The sequence below is a fragment of the Rattus rattus genome, chromosome 7 (assembly GCF_011064425.1).
Source record: "Rattus rattus isolate New Zealand chromosome 7, Rrattus_CSIRO_v1, whole genome shotgun sequence".
NCBI lineage: Eukaryota > Metazoa > Chordata > Mammalia > Rodentia > Muridae > Rattus > Rattus rattus.
Genome location: NC_046160.1, coordinates 119,216,481 through 119,236,781, shown reverse-complemented (window position 1 = coordinate 119,236,781; position 20,301 = coordinate 119,216,481). Strand labels below are relative to the sequence as shown.

Sequence of the window (20,301 nt, the reverse complement as noted above, 5' to 3'; positions counted from 1 at the left end):
TTACTTTAGAAATGAGTCTGTAACATGGCTGTTTCCTTTGTGCGGTTGACGCCACCCAGCAATCTGATTTTCGGCCTCTGCGCCCTGCTCACTCTCCTCTGTCTCCTTTCCTCCCCGCCCCCCAACCTCTTTATTATATTTTTATTGAAGGCTGAGATGAGCCTGTGGCAGCATCACAGCCCCATTACACTTCCTAACAATTCCATTTGCACCGTATTGTCTGTCTGATTGCTGGAAAATCAGGTGATTCATCACGCCTGAGGAATCACCTGGTCCCTGGAGCAGAAGTCCCAGCATAAGCCATGGAAGAGCACAGCAGGCCCTTAAGCAGGCTTGCATCAGAGAGCACCCCATGCAGAAAGGAGTGTGTGTGTGTGTGTGTGTGTGTGTGTGTGTGTGTGTGTGTGTGTGTGTGTGTGTGTGTGTGTGTGTGTGGTGTGTGGTGTGTGTGTGTTTGTGTGTGTGTGTGTGTGTGTGTGTGTGTGTGTTTTGGGAAGCAGTGTTTCAAAAGTGGGGTGCAAGAAGGAAGGCAGCTTCTCCCCAACAGCTGGTGCTTGTCTGTGGGAAGACTCCCAAGCAGACTGCCTATTGGGAATGGCCTATACTGGACAGCAGTATCACCTCCCCTTGAGAATCAGATGTCTGTCTGGGAGCAACAGCCACTTCAGAGTGGCTTGTGCTTGTGCAATAGATGGGGGCTAGTTACCCCAAAGCAGGGCATATGTCAAAGAGCCAGTGCGGGGCAAGCATCCAGTGATAGCAGCTCCCAAATGGGTCATGGATTGAGAGCCATCCCACAGCTGGAATGCATAGGGAAACAGTGCACAACAGAACATATCCCAGAGCAAGAGGATTGGTCAGAGTAACAGCACCTACCAGGAGGGAGGAACATCTCCCAGAGCAGAGTACTGTTGGGGATCAGTAGTCCCCACCCCAAAGCAGGAAGTACAGCAGGGCCTTGGATCAGGGCACATATTGGGGAACAATCAGTCCCCAAGACTGACCAAGTTTGATAGCAAAAGGTAGCCATGATCTGAGTCTCTCCTTAAGACTTGGTGTTCTGCTTTAGTAATGCTATTCCTTTTCTTCTTCTCCAGCCCTCTAAGTCCAGAGAAGGGGAAGCAGCTGATGGATGAAGTTGCCCATATCCTCCGGGTACCTTCCAGCTTCTTTGCAGATGTCAAGTAAGTACTGGACGTCAGGACTGCTGTCTTGTGCTTGCTTGCCTCACATTGTATCAAGCTCATAAATTGTTTTGTGAGCTGCATGCCTGGGGTTGTTAATTATATCAGAGAAGAGCTGTTTAGAACAGAAATGAAGGGAGAATTCCCCTAGGCTTTGGGAACTTATTTAAATACAGCTGAAATCTACATTTAATTACAAGATGCCTACTCTCCTGGCATGGATGTGGTAGAGTCCAGCTTCCTGGGGCCACTGCAGCTGGCACCACCTTGACTCTGGAGCATCAAGAACAGGTTTCAGGCTCTAAGGAGAGCCCCTAAAGATGCCACATTGGCCTCACTGTCATTGTGGACAAGGGCTTGACACTGTCTTGAAAGCTTGTGCACTGGACTTTCGGCCACAGCAAAACCAAGATTCTTGTCCCATTGGTGAGAGCCAATGTGTGTCCATGCCTTGCAAAGTATATGGATTCTGTGTGTGAATGAACACCAGCTATGCTGATGCTGTTAGTGGGCAGGGTGCTAGGTGCAAGTAAAGCATGCTATTGGCACAGACTGGGATACATAAAATGGGCTATAAGGACTGAAGCAGAGGCTGGCCTGAGTCCCAGTTCACATATGTAATGGAAAGGTGCATCTGTTCATATTACACAAGCCCTGGTTCTTTCAGGCTGTTTCCTACTAGGGATGGATTATAGTGTCTACTGTGACCCAGCCTTGTCCTAGGGGCTAACGACATTGCATGTCTCTACACTGTCCTTGCCTCCGAACAGACTACTCACTGTAGATTGTAATGGACATCTAAAAGGAGGGCTCAAATTACCTGGCACCAGAACATTCCATAAAGACACCCAAACAGAGATTCGCCCTGTACTTTGAGATGCTCATTGCATTGTTGTGTACACACTTACTCAACATAAAACAGTGTCTACAGATGGGCCAGGAGCTTTCAAACTCAGGATCTGCAAGGCAAGAACAGCACAGCAAAGAGAATGGTGGGTTGCCACCATCAGAAGTTGTCATACAATTTGTGGCAGTTAGGAGAGATGGCAAGGAGACCAGGTAGAAGAAGGGAGTAGGAGGTAGAGAACCCAGGACAGACCTGTCATGCTCACAGGCCCAGTGGTGGGCACCAGCACACAGGTTCTGTTCGATCCTGTTTAGCCGAGCTTTTCTCACTGAATCACTGAATTGTGACTATCACAATCTTGGAAATATCCAACTCTTCTCCATGCTCAGGACTTCAGGGGAGCCAGAGAATCCTCAACCTCTGAGGAGGGTGAGGGCCATGTTCTCCTGTAGGGTCACGTTCTCTTGTTCTTCATAACTTTCTCAGCCACTGACTGTCTCTTGACCCCAGGCACACCTTGGATGTGTTTCCAACTGAGTGACTGTTGAGTGGAAGATGCTAATGTCTATGTGACATATGATTCAAAAAGCAATGTAGACCCCATACACACTCCTTACTCCAAACCTGATGGACATGAGGCAAGGACACTTTGCAGCCTAGGGTGTCTCATCAGATTTATCTGCAGCTCTTTTTTGCTGAGGGAGGGTTGCTTTGTGGTTAAACGTGATCATATTGTAGAGAGACTGGGTCAATGGATGTCAAATAGAGCTTATGTTGTTGGAGCACAGTAGGGTGGGCCAACCTCTGTGGGTGGCAATTGTAACTCAGGCACCTCATGCAGATCACCAGGAAAAAGAAATTCACAGTACACAGATTCTCTGCTCCCCCCTCCCAAGGCCCAGCACATAGAGTTTCCTCTTGTACAAAACTTATTCTGGCAGGGAGGGCCTTCACTAAAATTCATCATTCTCTTGGGTAAAAAAGCCCTTCTTGATAGTTGTGTATCAGGTTGTGTTTCCAGGGAATTAGAGTTTTGAAGGGGCTTCCCCTGCTGCTCTTGTTTGCCCCTTTTCCTAGTGATATAATGAGCACCCTGGTGCAGCAGTTCCACAGCCTGCTCCTCTGCCTCTGAGGCCCTGCCTGTGGGATGCAGAACCTGGGAGTAGGCCATGTTATTCTCAAGGTAAGATGGTAGAGGGAAGTATGGATGGAGGGCTCTCTGGATACTACACAAGAATTTCTGAGAGATGGCTCATGCACAGTGCCTCTCAGGTTACACCTATCCACTCCTCTCTTTCCCACCGGTTCTGGCATATCTTAAAATCTTGAGGAGTCAACATCTGCCACAAGAAAGGAACGTGGTCATCAGGATTATGTAGTAGGTAGTAGACACTTTTCCTCACCAGGCCAGGCATCCTGAGCCACCCTAAGAGTTGCAGTGCAGATGTTCTGAATCAGGAAGGGGTCTACTTTTCAGTTTCCGTAGCTCTATTTTGGCAATTAAGGGAAGATGAGAGGTTTTACTTTGAGGGGGGTCAAATGTGGCTGTCCAGGCTGAGGAGCAGTTTTTCCAGACCTAGAAGCCCAATGCCTTCCTCTTTCCATCAACGTCTGACCTCCTTCCTACTCTGTGTTGGATGGGCCAGCCATTATTTGTGTTGTTGCTCCTCAATTAGTCTCTGAGAATGGGTTCTCAGCTGAACTGAGTCTTTCCCTGCTATCCAGGACAACAGATTCATTGTCATTGTCAACCTGAGGGTATTTAGAGTCACCTGGGAGATGTATGTCTGGGCCTGCCTGTGATGGTGTTCTCAGAGAGGTCTTACTGAGATGAGGATATATGTCCTGAATGTTGGCAGCATCATCCCATGTCCCAGGAGCCCATACTGAATTGAGGCGTTAAAAAAAAAATAAAATGAGGTGAGTACCAGCATTTGTCTCATTCTGCTTTCTGATTGCGGGCACAACTAATCGCTTGCCTGGGACTCTTTCTGCCATGCCTTCCCCACCATGATGGACTAAATCCTCAAGCTACAGGACAAGATAAAATCATCTTTTCTCAAGTATTTTATTACAGCAATGAAAGTAGTAGTTAATATACCTGGTAACTTTTGAGGAGAGGGCCTCTATCTGTTGGTCCAGACACAGGGAGGATGTGTTGGGATGAAGCGACTTTGGTTTAAGGAACCAAACACAGCAATGGCCCAGTCTCTACCCCACCCCCATACTCCTACTCCTGGTCCCTATCTAGGCTTCTTTACCTCACTCCTACCTTCTTGTTCACCGTAGACCCTTCCTGCACCGAACACAGGCATGGCTTGGCCTCTCTGAGAGGAAAGCCTGAGCTTCCCCAACTGACTTGTGAGTTTTACTAGCTAGTCCTCCTTCCTGCACAGAAAACATGCATTGCTTCTTTCTAGGAGTGGAACCATCATTCAACCTGCCTTTCAAAGCTATAACACTGGAATTTGGGTTCCCTGTGATCTTTGCTGGCTTCTCCTCCTGTTCTCTGTCTTAATCCCAATTCTAGCTAGACATAGATCCCAGCTGGTTCCAGAGTCTTCTCCAGTCCTGCCCAGCAGTCTGTTTCACACAGTCATTGCATCACTATTTGTGTGCTGCATGTGTGCATGCCAGTGTTCCTAGCTCTTCTCTTTGGAATGCATGAACTGTATTTCAATGCCTTAACCCTCTGTCCCAGCAGCGATGGACACATGTTCATGGAGTGACTTAGACATTGACTAGACCTCAGAAGTGTCCCAGCAGGGTGGGCTTATGGCTAGCATGACCTGGTTATCTAAGACCTCATCCTCAGAGCCATTCATTGTCTCAGAGATGAGAAACACAGGACACGTGGGCTGGCGCTTGCCGATATCATCTGCATTTTTATGGAAGTGCTAGTTATGCTTAATATGTTTTGTTAATGGTTATGTAGCTGTCAAATAAATCCCATTATTTCTTATTACATCATTAGAGACCATTAAAACGACATTAGCATGCTGATGTAATTATGCCAGCAGACATACAGCGACCACAGTTATGATTTTATAACTAATCATGGCTGTCCCGGGCTGGCTGATGAATGCCGCTTTGCCCCACAGCATCTACTCAGGTGGGAAAAATGGGATGAGCGAGGCTGAGAAGAGGTGGCGCTGAGTGCTTGGAGGTTAGCCAGTTCCTGGATGAGCACTGCAGAGCCTTGGGGCTGAGATAGGCTGCATGGGGTCCTGAGTCTGCCCAAGCAGTCTAGGCCACTGAGAGCCTGAGACTGTGATTGGGCTTTATGGACCTCATCTTTCAAGAATCAGTTCTCTTTCTTCACTGGTGTGCTTGTTTGGGACAGTGACCAAGGCGCAGTTGTGGGCGTTGTCACCTGACTGCTCATCAGAGTCTCCTGGGGAGACACCAGCACTTTGTATGGACTTCATACCCCTTCTTCCTGGCCTGTGCCCTGTCATGTCACCCTCTAAGCAAGAGGAAATCTTTAAGTTTGCAGGCTTTTAGAAGTTGTAATTCAGTTTCTTGACTATTTGTCCCCAGCTTTGACCTTATGTCTCAATAGTGTCTCACTTCCCTGGATTGCTTCTGTAGACAAACACCAGGGATTCTGTCTGGAATAGATGGGCACCTCTAAAATAGTGCCTTCAGCAGGAGACCCAGAAACTGGAAGAGTACCTCAGTAAATAGGTAGCATTTGCACCTACAGCCTGCTCACCTGTGCCTGCAGGAATGCAACTTGCCCATGATGCTCAGCCATGTCACCCAAGGAAAATAGAAAAGAAAAAGCTGAGCACTGCAAATCCTTCTTCCCAGGTTGGAGTGCAGGCACTGTCATCGGTGCTCCCTTCAACAATTAGAAGATTGCAAGGGACTGATCTTGGGACCAAATACTCACGTTTCTCTTAAAAGAGCACCAAGAAATCAGGACAGTCACATTGCCATAGTCCTGACTTTTAGGCTAAACAGGCAGTAGGAGGGATAAGCTGTTGTGTGTTTGTAAGTCATTCTGAGAAAGCAGTGGTTCCCTCTCATGAGTGAAGTCTGTGCTTTGGCTGAAGGCATTAGCATTTCTTATGCTGGCTAAGCAACTCACCTATGTGAAATGCTACCAAGACCCCAGAGGTAGAAAATCACTCAGCCCCTCTCTAGCCTCCCAGTGAAGGACAAGGCGAGACCTGGAAACTTTCAAGAGCCTATGTATTTTCCTCGTCTGCTGTCACCTTACAGCCTGTGCAATGAATAGTCCCTGGGTGTCATGTTTGGTCCTGTGACTGCAGATATCACAAGAGATAGTTCACAGAAGACCTGACAGCAGGACCTGCTGGGCGGGCTCGGCATGTGGTGCTGATGCAGTGGTACCCCTAAGTTATCACTATAAGGGAGAGAGGGAGCCCTTCCTTCCTATGGTGGGTTCAGATTAGTAAAACCCACTCATCAACCCAACCACTAGTTCACCCACCCAACCATACATCTGTCTATTCATTTGTCCATCTATCCATCCATCCACATATCATATGGACCTCACACAAAATCAAGCTATCAAACAGATGAAGCACAAGTTGGTCTATCAGACTCAGGGAAATGTGCCATCAAAAAAATTCAATCAACACTCTAATAAGAGTTTTGCTTATTTCTAAACAACTTCTAAGAAAGTTCATTCACTGAATAATGGCCTTTATATTTTCTCAGCTATAAAATGTCAATGTTAGAAAATTAACCTTCAAACTCTGTTGGCTTAGAAGGTCAAGGGAATCTAGGGTCTGAGCTTGTCTTTAAACTGAGTGTGTAGTCTCTATAAAGACAGATACCACTGTGTGTAAGGAAGACCTTAAAATTTGCCTGGCATCCCTCAATCTTGTATTTCATGATATAGAAAAAGAGAGAAAGACTTCTAGGCCCATCAACCTGGGTGGAATTCTCACTAGATATACAGACTTTCACAGTGCATTTGCTTTAGAACTATTTTTAAATAACATGAAAAATAAGCTTTTATCAGGAATTTGCTTGCCAGCTCCCTCCTTGATGGAATAACAGGTCTGAGTGTGGACTAAACTTAGGGTACTCTGGAGCACTGTGGATAGACACATAATCACTTAGAAGAACCATGTGATGGCTTACTCATATTACACAGAATGTTACAAACTAGTTTAATATTATTAATAAGAGACAGAGGTCTAAGTAGTCTTCAGTTGAGCAGTCCTGTCATGCCCAACACTGGTGTTAGTGGCAGGTTGACTGGTTTGTTTTACAACCTTTGAGTGAAAGGAGGAGAATTTTCTGGAAAACAAGTAAAGTGTTACAGTTAAAATCCTACATAGTCTTTCTGGCCTTTGTTAGCATAGTCTGTGATCATGAAGGAGAACGAATGACTGTCAGTATGTGTAAAGTATCCATTAGAGTCAGGCTGAGCTCAGGAGCCACTGGACTATGTCTAAGTAGAGATAAGAGCTGATAAAATGTTGTTGAAACACATCCCGTCTACAAGAGCATGCATGGCTTGTTTAATCTGGCTAGTGGCAGTTGTTAATGAGGGAATTTTGTAAAGTCTCAGGAATTCAGGTTTTCATAGTCTACCCAGCATGTCCTAGGGTATGTCCAAGAGCTGACATACTTGCTTATACTTAAGCAGCCATACAAGAGCATTTTCAAGTGTAATGCCCACTCAGATGTGTTGAAGATCCCTTCTTTCCTAGGCCAGAGTTCGTGAGTTCCTACTTTCGGTGTTTTTTCCTACTGTTCATGATATCACCTCTCCTAGTAAGTGAACTTGTTTGCCACCCAGCTGATGGTCCCTCAGGAGTCATGACCCAGAACAGACAAGTGTGTTCACACACCAAGAGTCTCTTCTTGTGCATGCACTGGTCACTCTCAGGTCAGCCAGTGGCCCTTTTGATGTCTGCCCCATGGTGATTATCAGTAGATGATTTCTGAAGTGCATAGGTCAGGAAAGAGCAGAAATGACCCAAATGATGGTCTCCTTAGTTCATGCCAGACAGAACATCAGGCTTCTGCACAAGGCAAGACCATGCTTGGGCTGTGAGAGACCATGCACGGGATCACCAGCTGGTGTGGGGGCAGGACGTGAAGGAGAGGGACCATCTGACTATGAGCGGTGATCTAGAGGACCAGTTTAGAGAGATGTCCTGTGGTAAATGGGTCTATTCCACCATGCAAAACCACCTGCCAAACTGCCGGACCACCCCAGGTGGTAGTGTACACCTATATTCCTATCTCCTTAGGAGGTAGGAGCATGTTCCTGAGTTTAAGGCTAGCCCATGCCACATAAGAGTGACCACCCCAACCAGTGATCAGGGATCTCTCTGTCTCTGTCTCTGTCTCTGTCTCTGTCTCTGTCTCTCTCTCTCTCTCTCTCTCTCTCTCTCACACACACACACACACACACACCCCACAGAGACATAATTACCTTAATTGTCTCTATATATCTAGATGACCACACAGATAATTACTAGGCAAGGTAATACATACCTATCATGTCAGAACTCAGAAGGATAAAGCAGGAGGATTAAAGATTCCAGGTCCACGTGAATCCCATCATGGGATTTTGCCTTCAAAACAAACAAGGAAAAGCCTAACCAACCAACCAACACTCAAACAACAATAAAACCCTACAACAAAGATTTCCCAAGCCGTTGCATAGTATCCTAGTTTTATTGATTCGCCAGCGTTAGGGCCATATTCACAGGGCAAGAAAGTAGCAGGTGCATAATTTGCCGGTGAGGCTCTGAAGCACCAGTGCATGGACTCTGCAGGTGAACCACGAACATGGCAAGGAGGGTGGCAGTGGGTATGGGGACGTTTCTGCAAGGCAGCAAGAGCAGTGAGTCCTTGTTTGTGCATCTGTATATGTGAGTTTATTTCAGTTCTGTGTCAGGTTCATGGTCATTCCTGGGTACACAGAACAAACACTGGCTGTCAGCGTTCATGTCCTCAGCTGATGGACAGTCTGTTCTTGCTTGATTTTATCTGGTGATTTGCCAGTTTAAAATGGCCTGGGCCTAATGCTGAAGGGCTGCCGAGCTTCCTAGCGCTCATGGAGAAAACTTGGATGTCTTTAGTGTTCCACTCAGGCTGTGAGTTTGACTCTGATCACTCAAGGGTGTAGATTGGATGAGGTGGATTTGAACCCAAACATACACAAAGTCTGCATACCCACTACACTGTGTCTAGAGCTCCAGGAACCTGAACCACTTCCTGGGGAAAGCATCGCTGCCAGTGTTCACCATATCCAGTGACTTCAGAGGATCAATGCTCCCAGGGACAATGAGATTGCTGTGGTGTTCTCAGTAATTATCTGAAGGAAATTAGAAAGTCAAAGGACAAAGTGAGTGCCTTTGTTTCCCAGTTGCCCCTGGGAAACAGTTCCTCTGAATCAGTGCTCAGCTTTCTTCCTGTCTGTTATGGAATCTCCTTAACTACACTGCAGTTCTGAGCTTTCTCTGGTATCTGTGGGGGTGTGCAGTATGTCCTGTTGTGCATACATGACCTGCTATTGAGTAGTAAGTCTTCAACTACAAAACAGCTTAGGTAGGCGTGAACCCCTCCCCCACCCACACTGAACTTTTGACTGGCTTACTCTTCTGTAGGTCTTGTACAGACAACCACGACCACTATAAATTCATGAGTGTGAGGCCCTCATCAGTTTTGCTAACGTATGAGTCTTACAGTCTTTCCTATCCGTCTTCTGCAAAGTGCCCTGAGCTGTTTGGGGAGGAGCATGTTATAGGTGTCTCATTTAGGGCCAAGCCCTCCACAGTTTCCCATGCTCTGTATTTTGATCAGTTCAAGGTCTAGTCATCAGCATCCTCTGAGGAGCCCATAAGCTTAGAAATTGTGACTGATAACTCGAGGACTTGCTTATTCTGTACATGTGGGTGTTAGAATCAACTGACCAATGTCATTGCCCAGGATGCACTTTTGTCTGCCCAAGTGCTGGATTTCCCCTAGGGGATTCTTGGTTACCATAAGGCTCATTTTCAGTGATGCTGGCTCTCATTGATGGATACTTTACACAGGTTCCCTAGAGGCATTAGGAAACCATAGTGCCAGTCCTGGGGACTGCTATGATGGAAAAGTCTATGAGGTCTCAGAATTCAGGGTTGATTCAGCTTTGAACCCAAGTCTCAGACAATCCTCTACGTTAGGTATTCCCAGACATGGTGAAAAAGGGGCCACTTCAGAGGGGAGTAGTCAGCATTTGGAGACTGGGACTGATACCTTCCTCCAGAGTCCTCAGCAAATGGTTCCAATACTTATCTTCCTTCCTCCCTCCCTCCCTCCCTCCCTCCCTTCCTAAAAATCCCTTCTGAAGATACAAAGTCATGAATTCCTTTGAGAGTTGTGTGGATGCAGACAACAGTGCATCCCATTCAGTAGGAGCAGGGGCTGCTGGTGAGGATAATCCTCCAGATGAGATCTGGAGCCTCTGGGAGCCATTCCCAGACAGGATGACTTTACACTCTGACAGCTTTCTCATAGAGCTGGTGACATGAGACTTGTAGGAAGGGGCTCAGGCTACCCAGAGTACCCTAAAGTTCTGAGAAGTTGATTGCTATGGACTCTGGTGTCGCCTCCCAACAGCTCTAGGTTTGTCTGCTGTAGCTGGGCATTTCTCGTGTGAATAGGGACGTTGTCAACATCAGAAGAATTCTATACTCAAGTGTCCTGACTCTATCACAAGTTAATCAGTCATCCATTGTGTGAGTAAAGACCCATAAGAATCAGTCCATTGCTTCCCAGAGCTGATGACCCAGCTGGGAAGCCAAGAATCATCTATGGATGCTTGTGTAGATGACTCGTGTTCCATTTAAGCACTAAACATCAAATGCTTATGGGTGAAGTAGTTTCTAGAAGGTGTTAGGAGAGAGAATTTATCATTGTCGGTGCTTACTGAGGTAGATATGAAAAGAGCTGAGTGATGAGCGGAGATGCAATTGGATGTGACATGGTGAGGAAAGAACATGTCCCTGTGTGTGTGTACCGATGTGAATGAAGCCATTTAGTCTTAAAGACCAGGACGGATGCTGTCTGGGTTCCATCTAAGAGCAGAAAGCAAGAATCCATGGACAAGGGAACATACAGGGATGTTCCATTGGCCCGAGCAAGGTCATGGCAGCTGCCCTGGTCCCCGTATCAGTACCACAGTGGCTTCTGAAGTAATTCTCTAAATCCTCAGTCAGGAAAGCTGAACACAGATATTCCTCAGGTTATGTCATGCAGCGAGACAGATTTGGACTAGATGACAGTACAGAAATATAACGCCAGCATTTCCAGGGATTTTAACAGAACTTGGGCTCTGGATGTTTATGTATAAGAGACAGGAAGGTGGCACTCCTCAGGGAAGGTAACTACTCAGCACACATCTTACTGAGCCCAAAGTGATGCTGGGCTGCTGGAATGGTCATTATCTGCCTTGTTGTAGCAAGACAGCTTCCACCTCCAGTGTGTTGAAGCCCTGGGCTGACAGGAGGATGGCGAAATCCAGAGGCCAAGATGGAGATCCTGTGAGCCCACAGCTAAGCGCGAGGCTAAAAGAAAGGTTCAGAGCCAGCACCTTAGCTGGTGTGACTCAGGCTGAGGGCAAATGGCAGCCAAGTCTATGGTGAGAGGGAGGAAGGAAGGCATGGTTGTAAGCATGTGTTAGTTTCAGTCCTGTGAACGGCTTTATACTTTGACAAGGGTGTGAGGCCAGTGTGCAGAAATTTGGTAGTAAGGCAGCCGCCCGCACCAGGACTTCCTTAGTGCCATCTCCTACCATACGCTCCTGCTTTTCCTATTGCTAATCTATCGGGAATTTGCCTTCAGAAGGCACTTCATTCCATGAAGAGTCTTTGGATCGTTGTGGAGATGGCATTCACCTGCCTTCCAGAGCAGACCCTACACACCCAGCCCCGTGTTTGCTGTACAAGTGTTTTCTATATCAACCACCCAGGTCCTCAAATGATTTCGACTGTAAAGTGATACATTTCTTCAAAATCATGTTCAACTTGGCATTTATAAAGCTTCAGGCGTTTTGATAATTCTTGCCTAGCAACTCTCCGACAGCAGCTTTTGTATTAAGTAGTCCTTAATGATGTGATGGGTCTTCAAGTGGCCCCTGCAGAAAGAAGTTTGAAAACACTTCTCCCCACTCTGCTCTTGACTCTTGTGCTCAAGACTAAGGTCCTTTTCCACAATGATTTCTCCTTTATGCTTTCAGGAATTCCTGTCTGCCATTATCAGGAATGGGTACTTTTCTTTTGATAAGAATCCATCCCTAGTACAACAGTGTGTGTGTGTGTGTGTGTGTGTGTGTGTCTGTGTGTGTGTGTGTCTGTGTGTGTGTGTGTATGGGGGGGTGATGGAGAGAGAGTGTGTGTAGGTATGTGTGTTTATGTGTGTGTACGTATGTGTGTGTGCACGCATGCGCATTTAAAAATAAAGTCAGCAATAGAATGGCTAGATGTGCTAACAGAACCCTAGTTTCTAAGAGAAACTCCACCAGGAATAGCAAAGGGCAGCCTGGGGGCCCCTAACCTGTCAGTGTTCTGGAGCTCACAGACAGGCAGGTCCCCTGTTGATGTGGAAATGACCTTATTCCTTAATGATCTTTTCCAGAGTTTTGGGACCAGCAGTGATCTTCAAAGTGAGTGCCAACATCCAAAACATGACAACGGCAGATGTCACGAAAGCTGCAGGTAAGGTTGTCTCCTCATGTGAAGAGAGGAAGACTCAAATGGCACGACAGTGTTTGGAGTGGCTTGACTGTATGTTTGCACTTTAAGGCTGTTTCTGAGAGGCCAGGCTGGGGGTGCAGGCCCCAACATGGCACAGCACTGGTCTGCTTTAACCTTGTACATCGCTAGATCTGTGAATCGTTTTTCTTGCTGAACTGTAAGTAATTTTAAATGCCAGTGTTTCTACTGACTTAGAGATTGGTATGATTAACTCTCCTCATGGTCGCTTCTTTGTCCTGTCATGACATAGTGTAGAATGTGCCCTATTTCCACCCGTGAGGGGCACATTCTTTACTTCCACTGTGAGTGCTGTTGGACTTACTCACAGGGACCTCCATGTGCTTGGATGCTCTTTGTGTTGTGATGTGAGAATAACACTCTGCTTAAAAAGCAAAGTGCTTAGGCTTCAAGAGTTGGAAGATCTGAGCTTTATAGGGTCATTTTGTTGCCTTGTCGTTAGGTGTGTAGGGCTGGGACATGATGTGGAGGAATCCTGTGGCACTGCTGCTGCAATAACTCAGGAGGTGTTGTTCTGAAGATTCTGCCACCCGAGAAGAAAGGAATTAAGTTTCAATGGCTTTGGGCCCACACAGCCTTTAGTCTACTTCTTTCCTTTGTGAGCATCTGCTTCACATGAGTGACAACTGAACACATTTAAGACCTTCCATTGTCTGGGTTTCACACAGAGATGCTCCTCTGTCATGGACATGTCATTCCAGGACAGGAAGTGAGTTGGCTAGAACTTTAAAGAACTATGAATGGATCAAATGGAATAAAAGTGCATGGAATTCTCGAAGAACTAATGAAATGAGAATAATTCAAAAGATAGTCAAGTCCAGTTTGTGCTGTCATGCCATTGTAAATGTGTGGCTTTCCACTGGACAGAGATCAGTCATAGACAGTCTTCTTTTTTTGAAGAAAAACATCACATTGTCAACACACTCATACACATACTATAGCCATAAATCCCTACTGGCTTTTTAGGGAATACGGTTGATTATCTGTGATCTAATTTCTGACCATTTCAAATGTGTCTATGCATGTTCTAACTTTGAACTGAGGCTAAAATCACATAGAAAAGCGAAGGGTGAAGTCTTGTCTATCAACAGGTCTCATAATGCACTCCACCAACCTGCTAGGTTGTGTGTGGGAAACTGCAAAACAGCCATTGATTTCCAAGCCCCTGTTTTAAGCTGTATGGAGTTGTAAACATGTGTAAATGCTATAAAAATATGTGTTCCTTTCATGTTTTTAACAATACCATGTTCTTATGGATTAAAGTGAGGCTGTATGAGAAAAGGAAGATATCACGCCATGTACAGCAAACACCCACTCCCACCCTCAAAGTGTCCTAGCTCCAGGGAGAGCATGGGTGAGCTCCTGAGGACTAGCTCCAAGTGTGGATAAAGTAGTAGAATTTATCTCAAGATGCCATTCAGTTTTAAAAGGTCGTGTAGAACATTACCAGGGTCATCGAAAGCTTCCTACCTTTTTACTGGGACAGGCACACAGCAGGATGTCCTTGTTGGTGAGGCTATAAACCTAACGGCCTTCTGTAGAAATTCCTGGGTTTAATATGGGCTCTGTGAAAGCCCACTCAGTGTTTACTTTTGGAATCAGAGGAACTGAGCGAAACAGTTGTTGTTAGCAAAGGGAGCTGTAATTCTGGTAACAGAACTTAAACTTATTTTGATAATTTTATAAAAATAGATATAAGAATTAGTGAGTAGGTATACATTTAATACCACATTTATCCCCATCAGATACCAAGTGGTGTTAACCCTGAGTGGCGAGTGCATCCACTTGGTCATTTAGAATCTCTTCCTGCTTCTAGGTGACGACCTTTGGGTAATTCCATTTATTCATTTATTTTAGTTCCTATTTTCTTCTTTGATTAAGTCACACTAATTATACAAATCTAGTGGGCTTCATTGTGGCATTGGCAGACACCTATCTGTGTCCTTTGATCGAATGCATCTCATGACCGTCTTCTTCCCCTTCACCACTGCTGCTCTACTCTAACCAGGACGTTCTATTTGTACCAATTTTCAAAACACAGACTCCACATGTGAGAGAAAGACAAACTTTTGTCCTTCTTTCCTTGCACCCTTCCTAGCTTGCCTCCTTGTGTCCTTCTTTATTTGCCTCCTTCCTTCTTCCCTTTCCTCCTTCATTGCCTCTTTCCTTCTTTCCTTGCCTCCTTCCTTGCCTCTTTCCTTCTTTCCTTGCTTCCTTTCTTCCTTCTTCCTCCTTGTCTCCTTTCTTCTTTCCTTGCTTCCTTTCTTCCTTGCTTGCCTCCTTGCTTCCTTCCTTCCTTTGTCACTCATTACATTTTTTCCAATTTTTTTATTAGTTGAGACTTTATGCTATGCATTTTAATTATATTCACCCTTTCCAACTCCTCTCACACTTACTTTTTCTTATCCACCGAACTTTCTGTTTTTTTAAAACCCATCAAGTCCAGTCTGTGGATATTCTTAGGTGTGGGTCCTACCCTGAAGATGGTCAACAGTGGCTCACACTCCTTCTCCTGACAGCTGTCAGTACCCAGCAGCTCCTAGCCATGAGTGGAGCTTTGTGTACCAACCCCCCTTTCCAAAAAGAAAATCCTTCCTTACTTTCACTTCATTGGGAGTTTTTCTCTTCAAAAACAAAAAGCTTACTCGTTTTGAAGAGGGCAGAGTCTCTGTTTTCCTCCCTCTCTGTGGAGACTCTACTCAGTGAAATTCCATTAAGTTAGCCACAGTCACCAGAATAGCTCATGCTGCCTTGCCTTCATGACCTGAGGGCAGACTCTTCCCCCCAAAGTTCCTTCTTCCACCCCAGGAGGCACCATGACTGTGGTGAGTAATATCCACTGGGTATGTACCAGGCTCATTTACTGATGGCTTACTCAGGAGCTGCCTAGTCCCAACTGGTCTCAGGGGGAAGCAATTCAAAGGCAAGATAAAATTATTTTGAACTATAATCACTAAAGGGTTTTAAAGCATAGTGATACAGTCTGACTTTTAATTGCATTTTTTTTATTCAGGTTGAGATACGTAAGATGCGAAGGGCCAAGTCTACCAGGGGTAAGATGTAGGGGAAGAGAAGATGAAGGGTAAGAGAAGGCAGACGTAGTGCTCGGATGAGGACTAGGCTAGGAGCAAGGGAGGTGACATGGGTGAAGTCAGTAGTGTAGATGGGAGTGGCTCTGTGGATGCAGATGGTCACATGGATGTGGACAGTAATGTGAATGAGGAAAATGACAATGGGGAGAACTGCAGACAGAGGCAGCAAGATGACAGGGGAGTGGTTGGAGGGGAGCATAGGGTAGAGGTCAGAGGTCTCGGTGTATGGCAGCATGCGAGGTGAGGGCAGGTTCAAATCCAACACTCTTCTTCCTGTTTGTACCTAAGTGGGTGTCCATCATCATCAGAACAGGAAGTGTTTAGAGATAAACACACTGAGCACAACAGAAAGTTGATTCTGCCCATGTTGCTATTGGGGATGGATCTGAGAGGAGATACAGAGTGTCCCCCAAAGGCTTTGTGAAGAAGCGTGGTCTTCCTCTTGTGTTCATAGTGGGAGACAGTGGAACCTTCATGAGGTGACCCTAGTGACAGGAAGCTGGGTCATCACAAAGCATCATTGAAAGTGACGTTAGGACTCAGACCCCTTCCTCTTTTTATTTCCTTCCTTGAGGCAAGTAGCCCCCTCTGCCATGTGATCCCATTGTGATGTACTGTACTCCTACCATTGCAGCAGACAAAACCACCTTACAGCAAGCCTTCTGAAACCATGAGCTAAAACAGACTTTTCCTCCTCTTCAGTTGACTGTCTGAAGTGTCACATTACCATCACAGAAAGCTGACTATTGCAGTTACACGTGTAAACAGGGGCTCAGAATGGAAAACCAGGTTCTCCCCTGCAGGCCTGGGCTGATGTGTTTGGCAGGCTCTGCCTGAGGCAGTGTGCTGGCTGGTGTTTAATCAGCTTGACACAGCTAGAATCATCTGGGAAGAGCGACACTCAATTGAGAAAAAACACTCCTACCAGATTGGCCTGTGGGCAAGCCTATGGGATGTCTTCTTGATTAATTATTTGTGTGGGTGGGTCAAGCCCACTGTGAATGGTGCCGCTCTTGGGCAAGTGGAGCTGGATGGTATAAGAAAGCAGGCTGAGCAAGCCAGTAAATAACATCTCTGGATGAATGACTACGGGCTATAAAATGAAATAAACTCCTTTTTTTTTTTAAATTTTAACCAAAGTAGTACAAATTGTCACCAGGATGGGCAGTGACTATAAGAAGTATAGCCTTTAGTGACCAATAGGCCTTGGCTCTACCTGTATTGAAACCTTGCCTAAATTCCTCCCCTGAAAGCTTAGGCTATGCACATATAAACAGTATAGAATTGTGGTGTCAATACCACCAGAATAGGATGGAGGTGGGCAGGTAGAAGCAGGTGCAGTTCTGTGGCTTTTTTCTGTTGGGGTTCAGCACCTTGATGTTGGGTGGATGTTAGCTGACTCTCTTTGAATATCTTTCTTCCTTTTCATCAGCTGTCGATGTCTCCTCTTCATTCCCATGATCTAAAGACCGTGTGTGTGTGTGTGTGTGTGTGTGTGTGTGTGTGTGTGTGGTGTGTGTGGCAGGGGAGCGGGGGAGGAGAGAGAGGAGAGAGAGAAAGAGAGAGAGAGAGAGAGAGAGAGAGAGAGAGAGAGAGAGAGAGAGAGAGAGAGAGCGCACAACTAGACAGTGCCTGGCAATGGCCAATGGCCAGAGCACAGTGACTAGCAGGTGCTCCAGGGGGACTGTGTCTGTGTCTGCAGAAGGGACCCTTACCAGGAACAACAACGTCAAGGAGTTCTTAGCTCACAGAGACTCTCAGCAGAAACCTGCTACTTCTGCACCTCATGTATCTTGAGCAGTGTCAAACCTGTCTTGTAGATTCAAAGTACCCTGCCTCTGTGCCTTCACTGGTTGATCTTCATTCTCTCTCTGTTAATACACAAAGGGTATGTCTGCTTTCTTTTATCCTCTTGGCACAGAGATAGAAGTACCTTTATACCTAGGTAGGAGTAGCTTGTTCCAGAAACAGGGCTGAGCACTGCAGAGTGACTTTGCACATCTCATGTGGCTGCAAGATAAGCTCTGGAGGAGAAAGACAAGAGTGTGAGCCGATACACTAGGTCATCTTCTTGCAGTCTCTCTCAGCTTAGCAGCCTGTCTCTGAGCAGGGGAAAGCAATGTCTGTCAAAAACCTCCTTTTGGGAATTCTACAGATGCCAGTTCCCATGGTAACTAGATGAGGAGAAGGGAGAATAGGGAGCTTGTTCTGAAATCTGACTTCAGCTTCAAGCCCCTCATCACAGGCTCACCCATGGCCCTCAGCAGGGCTTGTGAGCACAGATGTCTGTGGTGGCCTCATCTCCAACTCTCACTGAACCTTTGCCTGAGTCTGCTGCTTCAGTCCAGGATATGTGGGCCCACCTCAGGCTAGAGAGGAGGTAGTTGATTCTGGATAGATGGTTGTTTGGCTCGGAATGGCCCAACTCTGTAGCTTCTTCTCCTTGGTCCACTGATGCATGGCACTATCCCTTCATCTTAGGTATGACTTGGTGGAGGGAGCATGTGCTAAATACATATGTAGCGTGTTAACCCTCAACATTGTGCTCACCCCAGAACAGGTCAGATCAGCACAGCTATGGTTAACAGAAGGCAGGACTTGGGGTTAGGAGGTAGAGATGGCTGAGGAAAGCATCAGAAGTGAGAACAGGTGAGATGGCCAAGGGCTGCTGAGCATGAGGGACAGTATAAGAGCGTTTGGCTCTTGAGGTGAGATGCCCAGATAGGTGAACAATCCTGCCACAAACAGATGTTGAGTTGAGTGTGCTCAAGGCCAGATACACTTTCGGAAGCTTTGTCTGCAAACTACCCCACTGTTTTCTCCCAGGACAGGAATATGTAGTATAATGGCTTGCTCTTGGACGATGGCTGACTTGCACTGTGAGACTGGAATTCCACATAACCCCAGACCAAGGCCCAGGACATTCCAGAGTGTAATGAGGCAGTACAGGCCTGTTGGACCCACTGGCAGGGACAACACTGTAGGTGGTTGCTCTTGGTACAGTGAAGATGTCAGATGCAAACTGGTCAATAGAACAAGAGGTCTACATTGGTGATAGTTCTAGCCCTGCCTGAGAGCTACTCAGATACAACATGGGTGACTGTTAGACTTTAAATACAACAGACCTTCCCAACTTTAGAGCTGGAGGTTTCCCCATGTCCCCTTGCTACAGCCCCTCAGCCCTTTGTGCAACTTTCCTCAGCCTAACTCCATTCCCTCAGCCTGGGCTACCTTCCAGAAACCCCTCAGTCAGAGTCCTATTCCTGTAGCCACCTCAGCTGGGGTCCTTTCCTATCACACCCCTCAGCCCAGCTAGCAAGCTGTCTCTGAGCAGAGGGAAGCAGTGTCTGTGAAAAGCCTTCTTTAGGGAGTTCTGCAGATGCTGGTCTCCATGGCAACTAGATGTGTCTCATGGACCAAGAATGGGGGTGGGGGTGGGGGGAAGCTGGCCTCATTGTTCCCAGCTCTCATTGGTGTCCTCACTGCAGCTCCCTGGCCACTAAGGCTGCTAAGGTGAGGTTGGAGAAGAGATAGGATTTGGAGCCTCCATTCAAAGTCTTCTCAGCCCATGTTTTGGCCACTCCTGTGACCTTTTGAAGCTCAAAGGTGTCTTGTCTTTTCTCTTTGAAACTGGACCAAAACGCACGTTTCACAGGCTGTTTTGGGAAGGAACTGACCTGAGAGCACAATTTAAACTCTAAAGGACTTGGGTGAAACTGTTGGTTGTCATTGGCAGCCAACCTTTGCTTGCCTGGCATCCCACAGGACATCTAGAGACAGAGAATGCAAATCACCATAGAGAGACCAACCGTTCTGTTCTTCCCCCCACAGAAGGGGGGACCACAGTGCAAATGGGATTAGGAGAATTGCTGTGTGTATTCACTAATGGGGGTGGACCAGTTAAATCACACACCAAAGTGAGACCTTTCCCTGGACTTCCCTTGCGGGCTGATCCTGTCGACACGAGAATTTGCATTATGCAAAGTGTAGGGTTGTGGAGATGGCACAAGGAGCATGTCATCACACAGAATTATCATGTTGTCCAGGGGCAGTAAAGAGGGACAGCTCTAATCTGTGCTGTCCACTGGCTCTGATTAAAGGCGGCTGCACAATCACTCCTCTTAGACCTGAAGACAGTTTGCATTTTATCAACACCTTGTCTCATTACACTTGCAAAGGCAGCAAGTTTTCAGTGATGGCCTTTAGAGAAAGCAATCGTGCAGTGCTCGTTCCCAGAACAGGCGGTCCCCATCTTCACTGCTCTTGACTCCTCCCACAGCTGCTCAGGGTGGCTTCAGGCTGCTCCCTGCTTCAAGGAGTCTTCCGTGTTTCTGGTTAGAGTGAAGCGGGTGTTTGTATTTGATCAGTTAACATTTGAGCTTTGATACTAGATGTTTATCCAACTCCTTACTTGGAAGGTGATACTT

At 46.4% G+C, this 20,301-nt stretch overlaps 1 protein-coding gene across 1 annotated transcript in view; it reads left to right on the top strand.

Annotated features, from left to right (window-relative positions):
- Positions 1–20,301, top strand: part of Ptprn2 (protein tyrosine phosphatase receptor type N2) — a 725,488-nt gene that overhangs the window by 334,088 nt on the left and 371,099 nt on the right. Inside the window, exons 10-11 of the mRNA XM_032908352.1 lie at positions 1,098–1,184; positions 12,646–12,725. Of these exons, the coding sequence (XP_032764243.1) occupies positions 1,098–1,184; positions 12,646–12,725 (167 nt within the window). The remainder of the gene's footprint in view (positions 1–1,097; positions 1,185–12,645; positions 12,726–20,301) is intronic.